The following is a 22,472-nucleotide window of genomic DNA, read 5'->3' as shown; positions in this document are numbered from 1 at the left end:
ATGTCACAGGTTCACTCAACCTCTTTTTGCTTACGTAAAATGTTTTGTCTGTTGTAGCAAATATGGCGAATAAGTAAATCTCAGATTCTCGGAAAAGCAATGCGAAATAATTATGTAGCACGTATGTGTGTGCTCATACTGTAGGTAATTTTGTGTATTGGAGTCATAAGAAAGATACCTGGCGACGGACACCATTTTTATTGTCGTAGCAATGGGATGTAAGACCAATCAGGTCTGCCAAATTAAAGAAAAATACAAGTAATTTGATGGAACTTGTGACAGGGTGAAGAATACCTGCCCGCCTTTCTTTGAAGCTCTGCCCATTCGTAAACTTTCCTCTGGTCTAATACGATTGATTACACACAAAGCTGCACTGAACTGGAATCATTTATATGTCTAGTTTTCACCGTCTGACCACAGCATCAGATCACAAATCGCTGCCCTTCTTGAATTCAAATTTCAAAGTAGCAATCATGTTAAATGTGTCTCTACTCAACGCAGAACTAATGGGGGAAGTTAATATTGTTTTTGTCAGCCATTTCTTGTGTTGTCATAATTTTTGAGGTACTCTTAATATCTTATTTCCTTGTAGAAACGGGTACATGAGACGTGCTGTGTACATAATATGCATTTCATCACAAATTCGTGAGCACACAGAAGCATGATAGATAAGATGGCTGAAAGACGACGTGTATGGAATGTGGTTTTATAATGGAAGTTCCGGTGAATCGTCCACGGCTCCAGTAGGATCTTGTACTTCTTTGTTTCTAAATACAGCTGAGGATTGTGGGGTCGTGAGGACACAAAACAAACGAAGTACGTGTCAGCAGGCAACAGCCGCTAGACAATTCTTTTCGATGAAGATAAACTGCACTTCCCCTTTTGAAGGCAACAGTGATCTAAGTCGAGCTGTCAGGTTAGCTCAGGACTTCCGAAAGGATAAACCAGAATATACGAAAACTTGGACTGAAAAATCGTTTACTCTGAGATCGTTTCAAAATGTCAAATCCTGTTTGTGACTACACACAAACTTAATCCGAACATCAGTGTCGAGTCAAGGGCACAGCAACACCAATGAGTGAAGACAGATCAGACCTCGCAAAGTAGCAAAGCTAGCAACTCTCTCCTGGTGATTTAGAGCTGCGTGGTAAGAGGGATGGTGGTGGTGGTGGTGGTGGTGAGATCCTTCCTTGACCTTGAAGCATGCAATTTGGAAACGGATACTTTCACACTCATGCTTCATATCTGGGAGGTCTCGTGTTGAAATCTCGGCCCTGAGACCGTGATATTCAGGAGTTATTTTAAGTTCCTGATTTTGAGTTTTGTCTGAAGGTCGGTGCTACAAGCAAAGGTCCTGCGATGTAGGAATTAAGGTTTTCATTCTGGCGTGTTTTGATTTTGGTCTTCTTGTTGTACACCAACGTTTCAGAAGAACATTCGACCTCCATCTTCATTACTGAAGTAAGTTTCTTACGATAACGAGGTTCAAGATACGTATCACTGACCTGACTTGAATTGAGCTTTCAAACGCGACCATAAATTGTTTCACCTTTTATGATGACGAGAAGCTCGGTTGGGTAGGTAAGGAGGGAGGAATTGTGTAAAGACATCTAAATTTAGCGTTAAGAAGTGTGGGGAGCGACACTGGAGTACATTTATGAAACATACGCCACTTTAATTTTTAAATAGAAGCCAGGCGTTGTTAAATAGTGGCACGAGAAAATACTAAACTTGTGAGTCGTTGTTGCATGTTCAGTTAGTGGAGTTCCAACTGTTTTTTTTCGAAACACGCAAGCGCGGCTAAAATAAGCATTTGGTCTCTGTTGCCTGGAGAGAGAGATGAACGCCAGACGTCGTTTGTCAACTCCAGGAATGTAGGGAGTCAACGGGATGAATGTCTCAAACGTCATTTGGTTTTCCCATTAAAAGCCAGCATTCTGTTTCACGGCCTGTTCCATATGTGACCGAGGGCGGAGTCCCAGGCCGTGAGTGTATTTCCGCCAGGAAAGAGATGCATTTCAAAACGTTATTAAAACAGAATCTTCCACAGCTAGAAGTTAACTCGGCGAGTTCTGACGTCTGTTCTGGTGAGCTGCAAAGGATTATATCCTGCCTGCATAAAGCAGAATCCGCGACTCCTTTTCTAAAATAATTTTCCAATGAATTCTCTTTCGCCCTTCACTTTCTTTGCTTGCAGTACTCATGACCACGCGGATAAAAGATTTACACGATTACACAAAAAATTCCCTTCCAATAGGAATGGAAATATTTTGCAAAGTAATAACTGCATCTTTTTTTTTCTTTTTTTTTTGCGAATTCAAATTTTCAATTACAAAATTTCTACAGTACCTACCCAAATTTTCCAGCAAATCGCCCGAAACATTTTATATGCTCGAAGGTTTTCGCAGCTCTTGCTAGCATCTCAAAACAGGACGGGCACTGGGGAGAGAACATGGCAATTGTGTGGGAACAGCACTTAGTTACAAACTGTAGGGTCTCTTAAATAAGGAAAAAATATTAAATTTTACTCATTATAGCAAAAGGGCAAATAACTTTTTAATCCCCACGTAAAAATCTCAAACTCTTTCGGCGTGACAGAAAACAAATTGTTGCAATATCACTCAGTAGAGCGAGTAATGAGTTCTGTGTGGATGAATCAATGAGTGTGCGTGCGTGCATGTACGTGACAGGATATAAAATTACTCATAAAAGAACGATTTGCATCTGGCATGGGACTCGAGTGCCATCGATGCTGAGGTTTTCATAACATGCTAGCCAAATTTATCCCGAACTCTCCTGCCACTCCTTCAAAATAAAGTGTAATTACGGAAAGGAAAATAGCCTGTTCGGTTTCACAAACCGCTAGTTAATATTTCAGTCATTTCATAAATCTGACTAAGAAGTTTAATGGCTATTAAAATCCAAAGGGAAACGAACATGATACATTTATCATTTCTTCGAAGAACATGAAACTACAGTCTGTTCACCGAGACGAGACAGTGCACATGGTCACAGAAAAGTGCGTGATAATCGTGTGACCCCTTGTAATGCGGGTTGCATAGGCGCTTTTGCCCTCGGATTACGTAATTGACACGTGCTTAGTAACTACAGGATTGTTAACTTGCTTCTCTTTGCATTGACCGTCTAGTCTTCTCGAATGAACCAAACTTCCGTCCGGATGTTTTTTTAAAAAAAGCAAAGGACACTTCATAATGTCTTAAGGGGGAACATTATTCTTGAAACTTGTAAATTAACCTACCGTGGCCTGCCTTGTTCCTACCTATGACATTTAATTTCCACTGTTTGATTGCCAGTAAGTGTTTCAACCAACGTTCAAATTCAATATGAAACAGTAAATTGTAAAATTATGTAGTTATGTTATGTTTATCTTGATATTGACTTATATTATTGGCTTCATGCTGACGTAATATACCGGGCATAACATGTAGATTATACATAGGCTATTGTTTGAAAAACGACGTAAATTTTTAACGGGGAGGGGGGAAGCTAATTTGTAGTCTACTGCATTTTATTCTGACTTTGACAAAGGACGGATTTCCCTATGGACTGCTTGCTTCCTCAGTGCTCCAGCAGTGTCATACAGCACATCCTGTTCGATTGTATGGGAATGTCATCTGAGCACGTGATGTAATTTGAAGACATCTGCGTCGAGAAAATGGAACAGCTGTTACACCGGCCTTAAGTGGTCACGGTTCACTTGTAGGATAAAAGCATTTTAGTGAGAAATCCCATTGACCTATCATTTTTCACATAGTTCACATCCCATGTGTATTATTTATTTAGTTGTAGTTTTAGTAATGACGATGTCAAGATCCACGTTACGAAATTTCCACGCTACGTAACCTACAATGTTGCTAAGAGATAAATAAATTATTTCGGTTCTCTTTAATTTTAAGCATCTTTATTCTATGAAGATGAGCAGGGAAATGAAGGTGTAAGTTCTACACTTCGATCGTTCTACCCCGCAGAAAGAATCATCGGTACGTCGGCATCCGCCCTTGTCGGAAATCGAACTCCGACGTCCACCTCAGTTTGCCTCTACTCAGCGTATAGTCAATGACTTCTAGAAAAGAAACATACTTTTCTTCGCATGATATTTTAGGTTCCCACGTGGCCATTTTCTGGTAGACTGACGTTTCACAGGAGCTTACTGCTACATCATCAAGCTTGAGAGCTGTTTCGTATTTGGGAGGTCCCGTGTTCAAATCTCGGCCCGGAGACTGACTATCCTGACCGAGGTTTTACATGTATTTCCTCAGTCCCTCCAGGAAAATGCCAGTATAGTGCCTTAAATTAGGCCACGTTCGCTTCCTTCCATACCCTCTTCATATAGTCTGAGATGCTGAAAAAGTGTCGTTAAATAAACTATAAATAAATAGGACCCTGTGTACCACATTCAACAGATGCCTGTTAAATAGAGATTGAGGACAGACAGACATGAATAATGTGTTCTTTTGACGTACTTTGTGCATAGAATGAATAAAAGTGTATCATATTAATGTATTTATTTGTTGTTACAGTTTTGGGAAGTCATATCTGATGAACACGGCATTGATGCTACTGGTACCTACAAAGGTACCTCAGATCTTCAGCTGGAAAGAATTAGTGTGTACTACAATGAGGCATCTGGTAAGAATGTGGAACGTAAAGTACAGTTAATTGTCACATTGTTAGCTCATTTGGACTTGCTTTGCAGTGTGATGTCCCTAGCTTTATTGTGAGTCATTCTTGTCTTGCCAAATACATTCTCTTCTGGCATCCTAAATTGGTCATGTATTTCCTAATGATGTCATGCTCTTCCCCCCCTCCAATTCTGTATATGATATAATTAGTTATCTGTCATATACGGCTTATGCACGGAGCATCCAAATTATGGCATGAATCAAAACAGAGCCTTGGTTCATATGTCCAAATCATAAAACATTTATCTTGATCTTCAGGCCTGACACAGAATAATCTAAATATAGCATTTTAAGAGCTTTTATAAAATATGTATTAGGTAACCAATTAGCAATATGTAACAGAAACTCTGTTGATCTTAATGGCAAAGTATTTAAAATTTTGTTAATTTTGTGCACGATTGCATTAAATTTAGTCTATCTATTAGCACATTGAAATTTATAATGTTTAATAGAATAAGCCACGAAAATGCAAATATATATACATTTCTTTACACAGGTAAACATCGATTTGTACATTTCAATTTGTTTAAAAAGTTAATTACATTTACATACATTTAGAATTATGACGTGGTTAAAACAAAAATGAATAGTTTAGGCTGTAATGCGGTTTTGAATGTTCATACCAGTGAACAGATTTTCTCAGGTTTGTAACGCAGGTGAGATAAAAATTTAGGTGCACTTGGGGTTCTGCATCCCATAAGAAAAACATTTAACACAATCCTCTGCCATTTTCAAGGCAGATGAATTTCACTTTTGTTGAACAGTTTTAACTTTGTTTTTATTATTCTCTGACAAACATTACAGCAAAACACTGTACCATTGGTCCAGTATATAAAACCAGAGGCCAAAGACCTTATAATGAGACAACTCTTCATTAAGGATCTAATTGAGAATTTGTTTTAATTTTCAGTTGCAACTTCGTCAACAGGTGGCAAGTATGTTCCACGTGCTATTTTACTGGATCTAGAGCCAGGCACAATGGATGCAGTTCGTGCTGGTCCATATGGACAGTTGTTCCGCCCTGATAACTTTGTGTTTGGACAAAGTGGGGCAGGAAATAACTGGGCCAAGGGTCATTACACAGAAGGCGCTGAACTTGTGGACACTGTGCTGGATGTTGTCAGGAAGGAATGTGAGAACTGCGACTGTCTTCAGGGGTTCCAGCTCACACACTCTCTAGGAGGAGGAACTGGCTCTGGAATGGGAACGCTCCTTATTTCAAAAATCCGAGAGGAATACCCTGATAGGATTATGAATACTTACTCTGTTATGCCGTCACCAAAGGCATGTATATTCTGTGTAGTGGAAACAGACTGGTTATGTGGAAACTGAAGATAAACATGTAGATCAGAGGTCTGAATTATCATTATTCCAGGAATGCCTTCCTTGAAAAACTGCATTAGTTGAACCCTATTCTGGAACTATTATTTTTATAGAGGACTTTTTGTAATGACGTCTTTATCTTTTTCCAGACACAAATTTCACCTGGCCAATCATGGTCAGATAAAAATTTACAGTTTCCACAAATCATTTCAATTACAATTAACCACAGAAATTAGTGTGTAATAGCACAAATGAGTACAGCAGTCAACATTCACTTATTTACATAGACTTTCGACTGTCTGCTTTGTGGCAACAGCATAATCTTCAGATAACTTCATTGCCTATCGACAGACACAGCAGTTTTAATTTTCATATTTAAACAAAATGTGCATAGATTATTGGTATTGATCGGGCACCATTGCTGAACAGTTCAGAGTCTCAACCTTGCAATTTAGAATAAGTTAAATCTGTATAATTAGCTGTGATGTTACAGCATATAATTTCAACATGTAATTCGTTTGAAATTACATTTTTTGGTACATCATTAATTAGAAATCACTTGCAGAAAACATAAAAGGGCATTGATGTTAACTTTAATACATTTCTTACATAAAATGTATTCTTTATACATGTTCTAGGTCTCCGACACAGTGGTGGAACCATACAATGCTACCTTATCAGTCCATCAGCTAGTTGAAAATACAGATGAAACATACTGCATCGACAATGAAGCTCTCTATGACATTTGTTTCCGTACTTTGAAACTCTCTAACCCATCTTATGGAGACCTGAACCATCTAGTTTCCCTCACAATGTCTGGCGTCACCACTTGCCTCAGGTTCCCAGGTCAGCTAAATGCTGATCTCCGTAAACTCGCCGTCAACATGGTTCCATTCCCACGACTCCACTTCTTCATGCCAGGTTTTGCTCCTCTGACTTCTCGTGGTAGCCAACAGTACCGAGCCCTCACAGTACCAGAACTCACCCAACAGATGTTTGATGCCAAGAATATGATGGCTGCCTGTGACCCAAGGCATGGCCGTTACCTCACGGTTGCCGCTATTTTCAGGTAAAACATCCTTGAGTGCTCTTGCAGTAAAATATTGTCAAATAATCTTTGGTTTATGGTTAATATTAAACTGGAGGGAGACTTCAGAAAGAAGAGAAAGCTGAAATTGAAATAAAATATGTCTAATGTAGCATACTTTGGTTTATCTGGAGTAACAATACCCCTCTCAAGAAATTCTGCAAACAGAAGTAAAATGAAGAAATTGTGGTAAACTAAGTTTGCCTTCAGTTTAGGTGTTGTACTAGAATATTGTACATTTTGAGAAACTCGCTCACTTATTCTCTTCAGGGGTCGAATGTCTATGAAGGAAGTTGACGAGCAAATGCTGAGTGTGCAGAATAAGAACAGCAGCTACTTTGTGGAATGGATTCCTAACAATGTTAAGACGGCTGTTTGTGATATACCTCCAAAGGGACTGAAGATGTCTTCCACATTTATTGGCAACACAACAGCAATTCAAGAATTGTTCAAGCGCATTTCTGAACAGTTTGCAGCCATGTTCAGGCGTAAGGCTTTCTTACATTGGTACACAGGGGAAGGCATGGATGAGCTGGAGTTCACAGAGGCTGAGTCTAATATGAATGACTTGGTGTCTGAGTACCAGCAGTACCAGGTAATTGTCAAATTATAAAACAGACTTTTCATTGAAAACCCGAACAACAGCTTGGTTAAAAACAAATTTTATTTAGCTGACAAAATTCCCATATAATGGCTATCAAGCCATAATTTAGATGTATTAAAATCTATCACAAGTATAAAATGAATAAACACAAAGAAAATGAATGAACTTCTATGAGTATGCCAGTGAATAATAAAAAAGCATACCCAATAAAAGTAGCTTTTAACTTAATTGACAGATTTTGTTTCTGAAAGAAATTTTCTGACATGTGTTGTAGCATTTGTAATTATTTCTGTAATGCCATGTTTTTCTTGAAAATTGTTCATTCTTAAAAAAATTTTGATTTCAATTTACAGGAAGCAACTGCCGAAGATGACTATGGAGATGATGGAGATCAAGGAGTTGGTGGAGAAATGGCAGAAGAAGAATATGTTGATTATGAACAAGGCGAGACATGATCAAATTTTTATGGGGATCAATGATGTGATTCTTGGAGTTTTTGCTTTCCAGTCATAAATTTCTCTGCATTTTTATTACTCATTTTTATGTACCAGATAATTCTTGCAGTGGTCAAGGGATTTTGTTTTGAAAGTTTTGCAATTATTATTTAATCAAAAAATCAGACTGATTTTGTCACTAGTTAAGTTTCATTGTAATGTTACTATTAATATTCAAGAATTGCATTTCAAATTTATCGATAACAAAGTTCTGCATTTGAAAAATGCAACTGCGAAAGGTAATATATTTTGAATTATACAAAATGTTTTATGTTTAGAACATAACCACTAAGTGAACACTTCTTCTCTTTAGTTATGTCATAACTATTGCATTTTGTTCAAGTATGTTTCTTGAATGAGAGATGGAAAATTGCTAAGTGAGTCCATTTTTAAGTAAAAGCTACTCGTTTTGTTCTGGGGTTTCGTAGTTTTCTCTTTCAGTGAGCAAACTCACTTATCCCTATTTGTTGTGTAGAGAAGGAACATTTTTAATATCGTCATGAAATGTGGGCTTCAGATGTATTTCAGATTACTTATTTTTGTTCTGTAAATTTGTTGTCTGTCATGGACTGAACAAGTGCCTATAGCTAATAAGAATAATAATAGTTTGTGTAATGTTTATATCTTTTGGAATATGAAACTTGATACCATTAAGATAGTTATATATTTCAAATGTATTGTATTGTATTTAGTATCTAAGAATATAATATTTGAAAGGCAATTCTGAAATTTTGTTATTGCATCCTCTGAATTTATAAAAGTACATAGTATCTAATTCAAATATAAATTTAATAATTTAATTTACATAAATTCTTTTTTGAAATAAAACAAAATGATACTACTTCATTACTGTACTTATATGTTTGTGTATTCTTTCATATCTAGTTTCCTACATTTGCTTAACAAATGTAAATAAAAAATGGAGTTTCTTTATTTATGTCATAGTAATATTCCTTGTTTCTTAAACTTGAAACAGACTGTATACAAATAAAAAATATAATTTATTTATTGAAAAGTAGTCCATTATTAACTAATTGTTAATTATTCTCTTGATAAGGTACAACTTAATATGCATTTCAATGTGGTTAATTTGAAATTGGCTTAATTTTTACGTTGAAGTAGTAACTTCAGTAATCTTTTGATTATTAATTTCCAATAAATAGTTTTTTATAGTTGTTAGTTCATTGAGAAGTGTTGCAGTAACCTGGAAATCCATTTGACATAACTTTTGCCAAACGAGGCTTTGGAACAGAGATGTCTGCCAACGAAATAAAAGTTAACTGTGTGTATAAAATTAAAACAGCAAAGAATGACAGTATATGATGTTAAATGTAGGTGACTGAACTGTTTATAGGCTAATTATGAAGAAACACACTGAAACATCTTCCACTTCAAACTCTACTTTATGTAATATTCTGCATGCCCAAGAATTTGGCCACTTGTTATAAATCTATAATTGACCATGATTATTTTGGAATTGTGCTTTACACAGTCATAAACAGCATTATATATACGTTTGTGCGTTATATATGATTTGAAGCTTTGGCGACGTAACTCAATAAAATCATCTCAAGTGATCAGCTGCATCAATTGGTTGAAAGAAGAAACCGACGTGTCTGATCGCCCGAGAAGATTTTATTTATGCGTTTTATATATATATATATATATATATATATATATATATATATATAAATTGTCCAAAAATCACACTGTTTCGTCTGGCCAGTCGTGTGTGTGTGTGTGCGCGCGCGCGCGCGCGCGTGTGCGTGATATTGAAAACCAAACTATAGTAGTCCAGTTATTAAAATTGTTTTATTCATTTCGACATTCATAGCTTGTGCAGCAGAGTTCTACAGCAAGCAGTCTTCGTACTTACCGCCGTGAGAACCTCAAATCATAGTTTTTCGTTTTTTTCTTTCTTGCATACACTGAATGAAAGTAAAATGCAGTTATACGAGAATAAACTTGTTAAAAATTTGATCAGCAGACAGCCAGTAATTGTGCTTTCGTGTTTAAAACAACGACAGATTCCTTAAAAATTACCAGTTATTTCAGTTATTTAGGAAATAATTTACATGTACTATACAATCGATTTTTAAGAATACTGAGCATGTGTAATCGGTCTAGAACTAACGAAAATCAATTTCGTTGCTATGACGATCTTATGTTTACACATACCTGCTATTCAACCTAAAACATTTTAATCATAATGGGGAAGAACTGCGGCGAACATAGAGATACATGGGTACAGCAGGCAAACACATGACTTGTTAGTTACTTTGCTAACAATATGCAGTTTATCATAAAACTGGAACATCTGTTTTACGGTAGTTGTTATTCGATTTATTTTTTATTATCGACACTGGACTATTGAAAATGGCAGAGTTGCTGAACACGCTATTCTGAAAAGTGCAATGCATTGTTTATATGAATATGTAACAGTTGGTAATCTTTTGTTTATTCAGGTGCTTGTATTCTGCTTTTCCAAGTTTTAAAGACGAAAGGAATATGGGAATACAACACTAATCTGGTAAGTGATTCAGTCTACCCATTGATAACAATGAGATATAAATATAATACCAATGTATTTCATTAATGACAGAGTAATGTTGTCATTTTTGAGGTAAGACATTCTATTTAGTTACACAGTTCTCACTGCCTACTTTATTTTACATTAATCTGCCCCCCTGAGAAACAATTGTGCATGCCATCTTCAGATTTGGCACCGTGGAAACCTCAAATCTTACACTGTAACCTAACCTGAATTGGCTAATGCATATAGAGAGAATGGAAGCCAATATAATTCCACAAAAAATGTATAAATATAAACCTAAAGGCAAACGAGGTAAAGGCCGCCAACAAAAAAGTTGGAACGACCAATTTTAACTGCAGAGTACTGTATCCTATTTACTCAAAACAGAAAATTCCTTGGAGACAGAACAGTCCATAATAGGCTAAACCATGGAGATGATGATGAATTAAAATACTTTAGAAGAGGCATAGAAAATCTGCAACAGTTGTTGTTCTTTAACGTTAGACTATATAGTTTTCATTTCATTTTGCAGAGAAGAAATGAAACGGCTCCCTGTGGCGGTTCGGGATCATTTATCAATTTGTGAGTCTGCATTAGAGGTCCACACAGCAAAACATATATGTAGCAACATTCAGGAAACACATATTTTTATTTGTTGTCTATATGTTATACCTTACACATATGTATTATGTTATATTTGTCTCAGTTTTGTATTATTTCCTATTTAATATAATTTAATGGCATTATTGTATTTATTACATACCTTTCTTTCATTTTGAGTTATGTGCTTTTTACAATCTAGTAATAATGTGATCAGTATTTTCAGAACAATAAAATTAAGGAAAATATTTTGAAGAAGAATGTATATTAAATCACATTTAGGAAACATTTTGAACTCTCTTTCATAAAATGAAGCATGTTATTTTCTTTCATAGAAATGAGCTAATTAGATTTTTACTGAGAGATTATTATTAAGTAATTTGTGTGAAGAAATACAACCATATCTGTTATCAAGTGAACTCCAGCTATCCTGTGTATGTTAGAGAAATAACAAGTTTGATTATTATTATTATTTTGCATTTGACAAAGAAATGAATAGCCAATGCGGTCAGTGGTAATGAAGAGGTTGACAACCCTTATTCTAGCGGCAATTCAGAATATGAGAGAAGTGGAAATTAAGGCTACCTTGCTTTAAAGATTCATATGAATAACATTTTGTAAATTATGTTTCAATAGTTAAATGTAACAGTTAAGTATTTCCTGACTGGTCTATAACCATGCTGCCACTTCCTGTCCTTTATTAATGATGTCAGAGAAAACTATAGTTTTTCTCCAATTATTTGTATCTTCCCTCAATCTCTACCATGATTGAAATGATAGTACTGGGGATACTGGGAACGACCTGTTCTTCAAGTGCCTGAGCACTGCGGGTCCCAACTTTTCGTTGGCTTGATCTATAGACATTTGGTAGGACTCCTTGGATGAGGGATTGGCCCATCACAAGGCCTCTACCTGTACACAGGATAGCACAACACAGAAAAACGCGGACAAACATCCATGGCTTGAGTGGGATTTAAACCACTGTCCCAGTGACCAAGCGGCACAAGGCCCACGCCTCAGACCGCGCTGCCATTGCGGACCTGAAATGACAGTATGTGGTGTTTTGTTTCATATTCAACATGTTTCTAGGTGCGGCCTGTGTGTGGGAGGGGAAACAGGCAGATTGGATACTGAAGGACTGGACAGCTGCAAAGTGTGTGGTGGAGATGACAACTGTGTTGGCTGTGATAATGTGGTGGGAAGTAACAAGATATCCGATGCTTGTGGGGCTTGTTTGGGGCTTGATGATGACTTACGTGACAGTAAGTTTCTGGAAACTGATGAGAATGTAACTTTATGGTATAGGATATTTCTTTATCTTTGTACTCACTGCTGTGAGAGCATCAAATCCTAAAAAGTTAACTGTTTGTGTGGAACTTGAAGGTTCATTAACCACACAAATTTAGATCTGTTCATCCTATTTCTTGAAGATATATTTTAATATTACCTTCATGTTCTGCAGTTAGACATCTCAAACAGATAAGAATATTGATAAATGTGCCAGATCAGTTTTTAAGAAAACAAGCATTTAAACCGAGTCCTGGATGCTTTCCACAGCACATTAAATTTTATCATAGAGGAATAGGGGTTTAACCCTCATGGCTGCCAGTAAGACTTTAACTACAAGGTTTTAGCAGTTTAATGATACGTTACTGCAATGCATGGTACGCTGCCCTATGTGGAAACAGTGACATATATTTGATAAAGGTTAAAAATTAAAATATGTACTGATGGATAGTTTGATCCTTTAGCTTTAAAATTATGAGTGTATTTATTTCTAAACGACTGCACTAATTCAATCAGTACCAGAGAATTATACAATTGTTCTGGGCAAAACAGGATTATACTATTATATCAGAATCATGATGAATGTGACTGAAATAAAAAATAAAGATATTTGTTATGGTAAATGGGTTGGAAACAGGTTGATGTGATTATTGGCACATCCTGCACAATATTAAGCAGATTTAAACAGAACTATGTAAAATATATTTTCAACAGGGTGTACAAGAATCACATCTGTATATCCGATGACATTGGACAAGGCCGTGGAGAAATTAGCAACAGTCAACCTGAGAGGAGCAGGAATCAACCCTGGTAATCTTCCTGACTTAAGCTGCAGTTTGGAACCGACAAATCGACAGCAACAAGGATACCAGGTAACCTTAATGTAGATGATTATGTTATAATAAGAGGAATAGGAAACAAACTCACTTATTCTTTTATGAAATACTGGGGGACACATTGAATTTTGAAAGTATGTCTGTGAATTCTTATACCATTTTAACAATTTTGCATTATAATCTACCCAAACTAAACAGACTTGCCACATGAAGTATGGTCACAACCACTTAGGAATTATATGTGAAATGGTGAGGACAATTTGTGCCAAACAGATAGTTACCAGCAGTGGTTGCTTGTGAATTGTTTTCATGGCCATCTATATCTCAAATTCTTTTCATATATCCATATCGTTGCAGCATTTTGTAGGATTTGAGGTCCTCACTCATTGGTTTGATGATGGAGGTGGCAAGGACCTTTGGAACGTTGGTAAACTTCTACCAGACCATACAGTGCTACAACACAGAAGACAGCTATTTTCATTGCAGCATTTTATTTTCTACCCCACTTAATGGTACCTGCACCTTGTCCTGGTGGTGGGGCTTGAGTACCTCGGTGGCGGTACCATAGCTACTGGTAGGACCTCCCTAGTCAGATTGGTCAAGGGGGAGAGGTCAGACTAAGACAGGTATCCTGGTCCTGCAGGTTGGGGGTTGGTCGCAAGGCTAACAACCTTGCATCATAAAAAGGAAGATGTTTTGGAACCTTAATCAAAGCCTCGAACAGACGGATCTAACAGAGGACCAAATGGAAGAGGAGAATTGAGGAGGCCATGGACCGAACATGGACCGGAGAGCCAGAGAAGAAGAAGAATTTTATTTTCTGTCCACTGCAGAATGTTCTCATGTATAACAAATAGTGATAAATAAATTACCCATTTGTAACTTAGTGACACCTGTCAGTCTGATTTGTGTTATTCTAGTAATGTGTGAAGAACAGCCATGATTCTCTATTATCTCTGTTGTAGGCACAGCAGGTAGAAAAGATGAGTGTTGAAGATGGTGTGATCCAGTTGGAGATAATCCTCACAGAAAAGCTTGATGGGTTTTATACAATTAACTGTAGCTCCAATACAGTAGGACCTGTAGCTTCAGGGAAACAAGTGACTCTCTTGATAGTTGACAGCAAACAACTCTGTGTTACAGAATACAAACCCAACAATGTTACTGTTGGCAGAGAGTTTCAGGTATGTGTGCTGTTGTGTAACTCTTTCAGTGCTGGTCTGAAAAAGCAATGAGGTCCGCATAGTCGTAGGCAATAATATTTTAAAATTTGTGAAGTACAGTTGGCTCACATTATTTTCATTAAGCACAATTTTAAATAGCCTTGATTGTATGTTAATATCACTATTCCGGTCCCTCTGGAAGCTTCAATATATGCCCAAGGAGTTGCACGCACAGATTTTCTGGCTTACTCTGTCATTTAATTCCTTTCTCCCTTAATGACAGCACTCTTTTATTAATAAATGACTTTCTTTTCCATCAAAAATAAGTCTGGAAGGAGAAAATGAAGTGAATTTAAGAATTAAAATAAAAATATGAATAAAAATTTAGTGTGAAGAAGAGATGTAGTAATCCCATGCTTCTGAGGTAAAGTTGGAAGTGCTGCTGTTTCTCCTATAATTCACTAATTACATTCCAGGAAAACAGCTTGTTATAAAAAATACTGAGTGTTAGAGTGTGAGCATAGGCTTTTGGAATAGAGTGATTATGCAGTGAGTATTATATGTGACAGGTATTTTGTAAGACTGATCAGTCAACTATGAGTCTGTGTTACTAAAGTCGATATAGAATGTGAGCAGTAAGCTAGAGTAACAGTAACACTTTGAAATCTGAACACCCTTGCCCCCCCTCCATTAAAATTGTATAAATTTTCATGTAGAGAAATTGCCACATATAATGTCTGTCATTATGCCTACGTTCCTGAACACCTTCTGAAATGTATTGCGTATCTCAGAAGTTTTATGAATGGCATTTTAGACATTGGGCTATTTTTTATTTTGCATTGTTTGGTCCACAGATGGAACTGACAATACCAACAATTGTTCAGAACAGCAATGTATTGTGCTATGTGCAAAGAAAAGGACAACAAACTGCAGAAGTTGTGCAGGCTGCAGAGGTGGTAACGGGACGTGTCAAGTGCAGACCCTACGCGGCCCAGAGAGCGAGTCGCATGGAGTGGGGAGCTGCATATACCTGGGATGCAGCCATTGACAGGTATATCTGATAGAATTAGTGATATAAACCCTTATAACTTCTGGATGCATGATTACTGATATAATGGCATTTTCAGTAAACATGCTCATTTGGGATCCACAATTTAAGATTGAAAAATGTAATGTGTTGGTAAATGGTTATTAGTTTCACCTGAGTTATCCACAAAAGAAAGGAAGACCGTAAATTGTGTGGCCTAAATCAGGTACTTGTATGTGCTGATGACTGAATTATTAAGTGAAAATAGAATAGCTTCCTTACAAGTCACTTAATTATGAAGATTTCTGTCTTCTGGGTTGTTGCGCTGTGTAGTATGGTCGATGTTTACCAACGTTTCTAAGGTCATACTGCCTCCGTCACTTGATTATATTTGTCTTAAAATAAATGTGAATAAAGAATTAATGTAGTAATAACAATAAATATATTTTTTAAGCTCAAACATTAAAAGAACTGGGAAGAACAATGTGGATACAAAATAAGTTATCTGTGTAATGACAAATAAATTAAAATAGTGCTTCTTCTTATTGAGTTCAGATCTTGATACCATCATATCTGAATAGGGCTGGAGACTCTGAAAAGTGAATTTTAATTGTAGTTAGGTTTTATCAGAACTGGAAAACTGTGGTGTTTCATGCATCTTAGCTTTTTTAACAGTAATCATAAATTTACTGAAAATAATGAATGTTGTATTAATTATGGAATGTTAGAATGTAATAAAAATAATAACAAGAAACCCAGGTTGCGTGGAGACCTAAAATTTAAAGTGATGTTGGAAATACGATGTCAGTGCTGTAAAATTAATTTGTATCCCTTCAGGATTGTATAGTAAAAGAAAATAAAAGTAGCAGTAACAAAATTAAGTTGTGTAAGAGCCTTATAGTGGGAGTAAGGAGATGTACTTCACAGAGGTATAGAATATATTTACTGCACCACATCAAAAAATGTCACAAATAACAGTTAGTAAAGATATTGGATCTGTATTTTATCTCATGCAATTTTTTGTTAAAATTTTTTTTTGTGAAATTGGATAAAATTTGAGCTTCATGAAAAGTACGTATTAAATTAAACCTCTGTGTACGGACAATACAAGTTTACAGGTAGACGAACAGTACAAAATGTCTTCCACATTTATTAAGGGGTTTGGAAAATTAAATATGCAGATAGATATGACGTCCTCAGTCCTCATTCTATGTGAAGAATACATGAAAGTAATTACAGAATAACAAGTTGAATTTTTCATAAGGGATGATTTAGTATACATAACTAACTAACTAACTAGATGGCTTACAGAACCCAAAGGTTCATCATCGAATTAACCAAAGCCCTTCACCGGTCCCTGTCCTGGTCCTTCAACTCCTGATTTAGTGTACATAGGATTTAATAATTTATAGAGAAAGCTGTCCATCTCCAGTAGAGCTGGTAGCAGTGGCTCCTCCACCTGTCATAAAGATGGCTGAGTTCTATGATGGATTGCAAAAAGTGCGTATTGTATTTGATCATAACGTGGATGGATCTGAAAAGTGTTCTGACATCTTTACTCCAGAGACACTTTCACTGCTTGGAGATGGTGGGTAATGCAGTAATTATGTTGAATTAAAATTTATTATATATTTAATATGTTATTCATACCGTGAATTAACAGAATTAAATGTTCTATGTAATTTTGCATCTTTTCTTGTAGTGTTTTTGAGAGATAATGTAAAACTCTCTAATTACAGTATTGTAATTGCTTGAATTGGTGTTCAAGTATTCTTGTCAAATGGTTAGAGTTCAGGATGCATTTGTTATCGACAAAGCAACCAAACTCCCTTTCATGAGTCTGGCCAAATATGAGGTCAGGACCAAGACTGTGATATGTTATTCACTGGTTGGTCTTGTGATACATGTCAGATTTGATTACTGATCAGTATATGCACACTGATTGATAGGAGAATTCGGAGATACTTGGAGAAACACCAGTTTCGGTGCCACTTTAAAAAAAATGAAAATGGCTGTCTGCTGGTTGTTGCGCCATGTAGTATGGTAGAAGTTTACTAGTTCCAGAGGTCCTTGCTGCCTCCATCATTGCTTTGATGATAAGGGCAGCCTACATGACACAACAACCCAGAAGACAGCCATCTTCAGCCTCACTGCTGTGAAACCTTAAATCCTACAAATAAACAAATAACCATGCAAAACACTTATTGAAACTGAATGCACAAGAACTTAAAAAAACATAGAACTAAATTATTAATATTAAATGCATTGATAAATAATAGCTGTCTGAAGTACTGAGTGTAGAGATAAATGTCACTGAAGAATCATAGTTGTTGTGTAGATTGTAATACATGTTTAGCAGATACTATATTCTTTTTCAGGTGCCAACTGCAGTTTTGTGGCAAACAGTCTCATTGTCACTTTGGGATCAAACCTGAAGATACAGGTTAACTCTGAGTTACAGTTGTTAGATAGCAGCAAGGTATTCAGAGAACAGTCAGATCTATCACTCACTGCTCCTGCATCAGGGAAAGTAACCCTTGCTCCACCGGACCTTGAGGTATGGTTTACAGTAACATTGTGATACATAGTAACAGAATGAAATAGAGTGAGCATTTATTGAGACTCAGTAAAATAGTCAGACATAAATCAATATTGCACTATTTTATTTGTGGGTTTAAGTGTTTAATGTTAGTGAAAACATGGATTGTAATCTTCAGGGTACATTTAAACCATGTTCCTTCAAAATGCTGGCAACCACCCAGAAGACCACAGTCTAAATTAGTTTATGTTGATTAACAGTAGTTAATAGCATAATGGTATTTCAACTGTCTAATATGTCAATATGTTTAACAATTTCCCTGTCAACTATTTTGTAAAACATGAATGAAGTTTACAAGAGGAACCACTGTGATCAAGATTGGAAGGAAAAACTGTTGTAATCAAAGTATTTTGCATGATTATGTTGTTTAGTAATATATATATATATGAATTAAATGCAATACAACAAAAATTAAAGTTTTACCAGACTGAGAAAGTTTACCAGAGTGTGAGATATTACAGGGAATCTGGGAAATTTGAAGAATAGTAAGAAACTTGCATTGCAAAGATAGTTTTTGTGTTTTCTGCTCTTTTGTGATATGTTTACAAGAGCCGATCACCAGTATTTATCTTGAACAAAGACGGCTTATATTTGTATTTCATTTCTGTATGTAGTTTGTAAGTTCTTTATAATCTGTAACAAATGTTTACCAAACACTGTACAATAATAAGTTTCAAACAAAGTAAAACATTAATAATAAAATCTTCAGCCATGTTCTTTAACATCAAATTATGTCATGATCCTATGGTGTGTCACAGTGTCTTCTGCTGTATTTGCATAACTGCAAGGTCATGTGATATGCAACATACAACACAACAATCTTAGCCAAACTGTGATATCTTTTTGTTCATTCCATACTCTCAGATTTGATACCTGCTGCTATCCCATTCAAACTTTATATATAAAATTTCATTGGTATCTTTCATATTAAAAATGGAATGGAGTACCAGTTTAGAAGATATACAAGGATTTATTTTTCCTTAGTTTCACAGTGATAATTGAAAGTGTGTGGATTATGTAATAAAATATTAATTGTATGTTTTAAAAATTGTCTATTAATTTTTCATTGCTGTACCAGATTAGTACTCCTCAGATCAAAGTGGATGCACCAAAGTTAATCTGTCCTGATGCCCAACAAGGCAGCGCACTGGTGTACAGGCCTGCAGTAGTGAGTTCTTCAACTAGTTCAAGCATGTTCGGACCTCAGGTCATAAGGTAAATTATTGTTCTCATGCCTTAATCAAATTTTATGTTGTATTTTGAAATATCATATTTGTTAGGCACCTATATCCATGTTGCTTGTGTACTCAAATATACAAATCATTTTAAACATAATAGTCATTTATTAGAAACTGGCTTGATGATACGAAAATAATTTTTGACAAATATTTTTGTTATTTGTATTTTTAATTTCAGAATTGTATCATCTGGGGGACAGAAACTTGAATATAACTGGACTGTAGACTTCTCAGCTACACCAAAGGACCAACGACACAACCTGATGGTCTGGCGGAGTGTTAGATTGTTTCAGACTTATCTGAAGAAAGCTTCAGGTTTTCCACAAAGTAACCAGATCTTGATCAACACTACCATGGTTAGAGCCCATAGTCATAAGACTCTGATATCTTCTATAATGCAGTGGTCTGTCTGCCTCTTTCCCAATAAAAGTAATACAAAATAATAAACTGGATATTCAGTAATTAAAGGTGTTAGTGGAAAGAGTGATGACAGCATTTGACTGCTGATCATTTGTAGAGTACAAGACAGATTTATCTTTATTGCATACAATGCTGTCCATAATTGGTTTAATGATTCTCACTGTCCAAGAACAGATTATTTATCGTTGTTGTTATGAGTCTTTGGCACTTGATTTGACATGAACAAACTTTTTCTTCTCCCCCCAATTTAACATGTGGCTCTATACCACAGATTAAAAATTAAATCCGTGGCGTAACAGCTCCAGAGAGCCAAAGCCGACTAGCTTGACTGCTGGCCTCATGTTCACATGCCTAAGCAGAGGTGAACGATCATCCAACCAGATATAGGGTGACGTGTGGTCAGCACGACAAACCCCCAGCCATTGCTAGCTTTCCTGACTGGATTACGCTACTCATTGTAGCTCCCCAATTTCCTCACGATGCTGGGTTGGCACCGGTCCCATACACTGGTCGAAAGCTCATGAGAAAATTTCTTCTCCCCCGAGATTCGAACCAGTGCGCATTCCGTATCGCCGGTCCGAAGCATGATGCCTCAGACCACGCGGCTACGGCGTGGGACCTATACCACAGACATAAATGTATATTGATGAGTGATTTTGTTTCAGTTGATGCCAGGCATTGAGTACAAAGTAAGTGTGACTGGGATCAACATGCTACAGATGCAGGGGAAGACACAGCAGTTCTCTTTTCATGTGATGTCTAATACTGAGAAAAGTGATTCTGTAGATGAAATCAATTCATCCCAACTGGTTCTAGTGGGACCTACTACAACACTAAGCAATGCTGTCTCTTACATTGAAGCTAAATTTGTCTCTTGTAAGCCACAAATTATGATGCCTACTCTAAATGTAAGTATGCAGCCTGGAAAATGTTTGGATAATTCTTGTGATCCTTCAGATTTTCGAAGTAGACAAAGTGACCATTTTGTCAGAGAATGTGTGTGAATTATGCACTGAAATTCAGTATTTTTAATTTTGTTCCATAGTGTTTCTTAGTTTTATTCCTTATTGTTAAGGAAATTTAGATTCTAAAATTTTCAAATTGTTAACTATTGCATATTACGATCTTGTCACAAATTTTAGTGTTCATACAAATTTAGTTTATCAGAATTGATTTATATAAAAATTTGTTTACTGATTTTTAACAGAACTACTGAATATTTATTACATGCACAATGGCAAGGAAAAGATACTTCACATCTGAAATATTGGCATCTGCGTTTGTCATTTTACTTAAAATTCACAGTGTTTTAATATTGCTTTGTCTCCTGCTCTTTGTAATCCTGATATTCATGTTGTAGAGGCCATATTTTAGCCATGCTTCTTCATTTATTATGTTTAGTGTCAGTGGAAAATTGAAGGTGAATTAGCACAGAAAATAGAGCTGCCAAGCGGGAACAGGTTGTGCCTTCATAATGGAGTGCTACAAGGTGGAAAAGTTTACAATATTAGCTGTGATTGTACCTCGGAACTTAATGAATCAGCTGAAATGATAAGCACATATGTAAGATTTGCTTCAATATTTTTTATGCTATCATTATGTTGATTATAAGTTTTGTATTTGGTAAAATGTAAATATAACAGAATCACGTGAAGTTCCTTGCAAGGACTTACTTATTTAAATATGTGAGATTTGAGATTTTCATGAGTATGAAGATGTTGTCTTCTGGGTTGTCTCACCATGTAATCTGGCAGTAGTTATTAACATTTCAGAGGTGCTTGCTGCCTCCATTGTCAGGATGATTGCCATAATGATGGAGGCAGCAAGCACCTGTGAAAATTTATATACTTCTACCAGATTGCTCACTGCAACAACAAGTTGTGCATCTTTTTATTTCAATTTATTTTCAGGAATTATTTTGAAGGATTGGTTGGTCTAAAGTTAATTGTAAATTTAATTTTAAGATTCACAGGAACTTTTGTGACTATATTAGATATGTTTTACAATCAGTTGTGTTTATTTTTGTTTTGAGTAATATATTATGGAAGCAGTATGAAAAACAGAAAAATTGAACAGTATTAATTGTGGAAGGGAGAAGCCTTAATCCTGTTGTTGTTTTGAGAGACTCATTATAACCACCATTTAACTGATACTGTGTGCTTCAGGCATGGCATATTCTGGCAGTACTTTCCCAAGGAATAAAGGCATACATCACAAAGCAGGAAATGGTATTGGGTACAGGACAGATGTTACAGTTAGATGCATCACAATCGCAGGATCTGGACAGTGCACCAGGGGCCTTACAGGTGTTGTATTTCTCAGGAGTAAAGTAGATGTTGGAACTTGGTCATTCAATTTAATGTGAACTGTTTGTTAAGTCAACTGTGGATATTTTTCCTTTGTCCTAAATAGTTTTAGTTGTTAGAAAGTAGATTTAAATTTTAATAAAACATAATATTTTATATTTAGTTTCATGGTCTTTTGGTTTTACAAAACAGTAAATTTGATTTTACTAGCCCAGCTCTACAAATATAAAGGTACCATCAATACTGTTACTA

At 36.0% G+C, this 22,472-nt stretch overlaps 2 protein-coding genes across 8 annotated transcripts in view; both read left to right on the top strand.

Moving 5' to 3' along the window:
* The window catches only part of LOC110830857 (tubulin beta-3 chain), a 28,075-nt gene extending 19,143 nt beyond the window's left edge, over nucleotides 1-8,932 (top strand). For all 3 annotated transcript variants that reach the window (XM_022066196.2, XM_022066197.2, XM_087342877.1), the window contains 5 exons: nucleotides 4,542-4,650; nucleotides 5,614-5,987; nucleotides 6,665-7,095; nucleotides 7,384-7,708; nucleotides 8,071-8,932. In XM_022066196.2, coding sequence (XP_021921888.1) covers nucleotides 4,542-4,650; nucleotides 5,614-5,987; nucleotides 6,665-7,095; nucleotides 7,384-7,708; nucleotides 8,071-8,172 — 1,341 coding nt within the window. In that variant the 3' untranslated portion in view covers nucleotides 8,173-8,932. The remainder of the gene's footprint in view (nucleotides 1-4,541; nucleotides 4,651-5,613; nucleotides 5,988-6,664; nucleotides 7,096-7,383; nucleotides 7,709-8,070) is intronic.
* Nucleotides 8,933-10,295: 1,363 nt separating this feature from the next.
* LOC110830864 (uncharacterized) overlaps nucleotides 10,296-22,472 on the top strand; it is a 32,747-nt gene continuing 20,570 nt past the window's right edge. For 4 of the 5 annotated variants that reach the window (XR_015533654.1, XM_087342874.1, XM_087342872.1 and 1 more), the window contains exons 1-14: nucleotides 10,296-10,538; nucleotides 10,677-10,741; nucleotides 11,277-11,326; nucleotides 12,434-12,606; nucleotides 13,346-13,503; nucleotides 14,433-14,651; nucleotides 15,485-15,681; nucleotides 17,070-17,245; nucleotides 18,036-18,214; nucleotides 19,335-19,471; nucleotides 19,673-19,850; nucleotides 20,580-20,822; nucleotides 21,316-21,477; nucleotides 22,080-22,220. Coding sequence is in view for 4 of the 5 variants with exons in the window: in XM_087342874.1 (XP_087199000.1) it covers nucleotides 10,502-10,538; nucleotides 10,677-10,741; nucleotides 11,277-11,326; nucleotides 12,434-12,606; nucleotides 13,346-13,503; nucleotides 14,433-14,651; nucleotides 15,485-15,681; nucleotides 17,070-17,245; nucleotides 18,036-18,214; nucleotides 19,335-19,471; nucleotides 19,673-19,850; nucleotides 20,580-20,822; nucleotides 21,316-21,477; nucleotides 22,080-22,220 (2,115 nt within the window). In the remaining variant the exon portion in view is untranslated. The remainder of the gene's footprint in view (nucleotides 10,539-10,676; nucleotides 10,742-11,276; nucleotides 11,327-12,433; nucleotides 12,607-13,345; nucleotides 13,504-14,432; nucleotides 14,652-15,484; nucleotides 15,682-17,069; nucleotides 17,246-18,035; nucleotides 18,215-19,334; nucleotides 19,472-19,672; nucleotides 19,851-20,579; nucleotides 20,823-21,315; nucleotides 21,478-22,079; nucleotides 22,221-22,472) is intronic. The other variant, XM_087342873.1, reaches the window with a different exon arrangement.

This window comes from Zootermopsis nevadensis, unplaced genomic scaffold (genome assembly GCF_977971745.1).
Source record: "Zootermopsis nevadensis isolate Lab colony 2312 unplaced genomic scaffold, Znev_1.0 Znev_ptg000004l, whole genome shotgun sequence".
Classification (NCBI taxonomy): domain Eukaryota; kingdom Metazoa; phylum Arthropoda; class Insecta; order Blattodea; family Termopsidae; genus Zootermopsis; species Zootermopsis nevadensis.
Note: the sequence above shows the minus strand (reverse complement) of the source record. Positions and strands in the feature narration are given on the sequence as shown.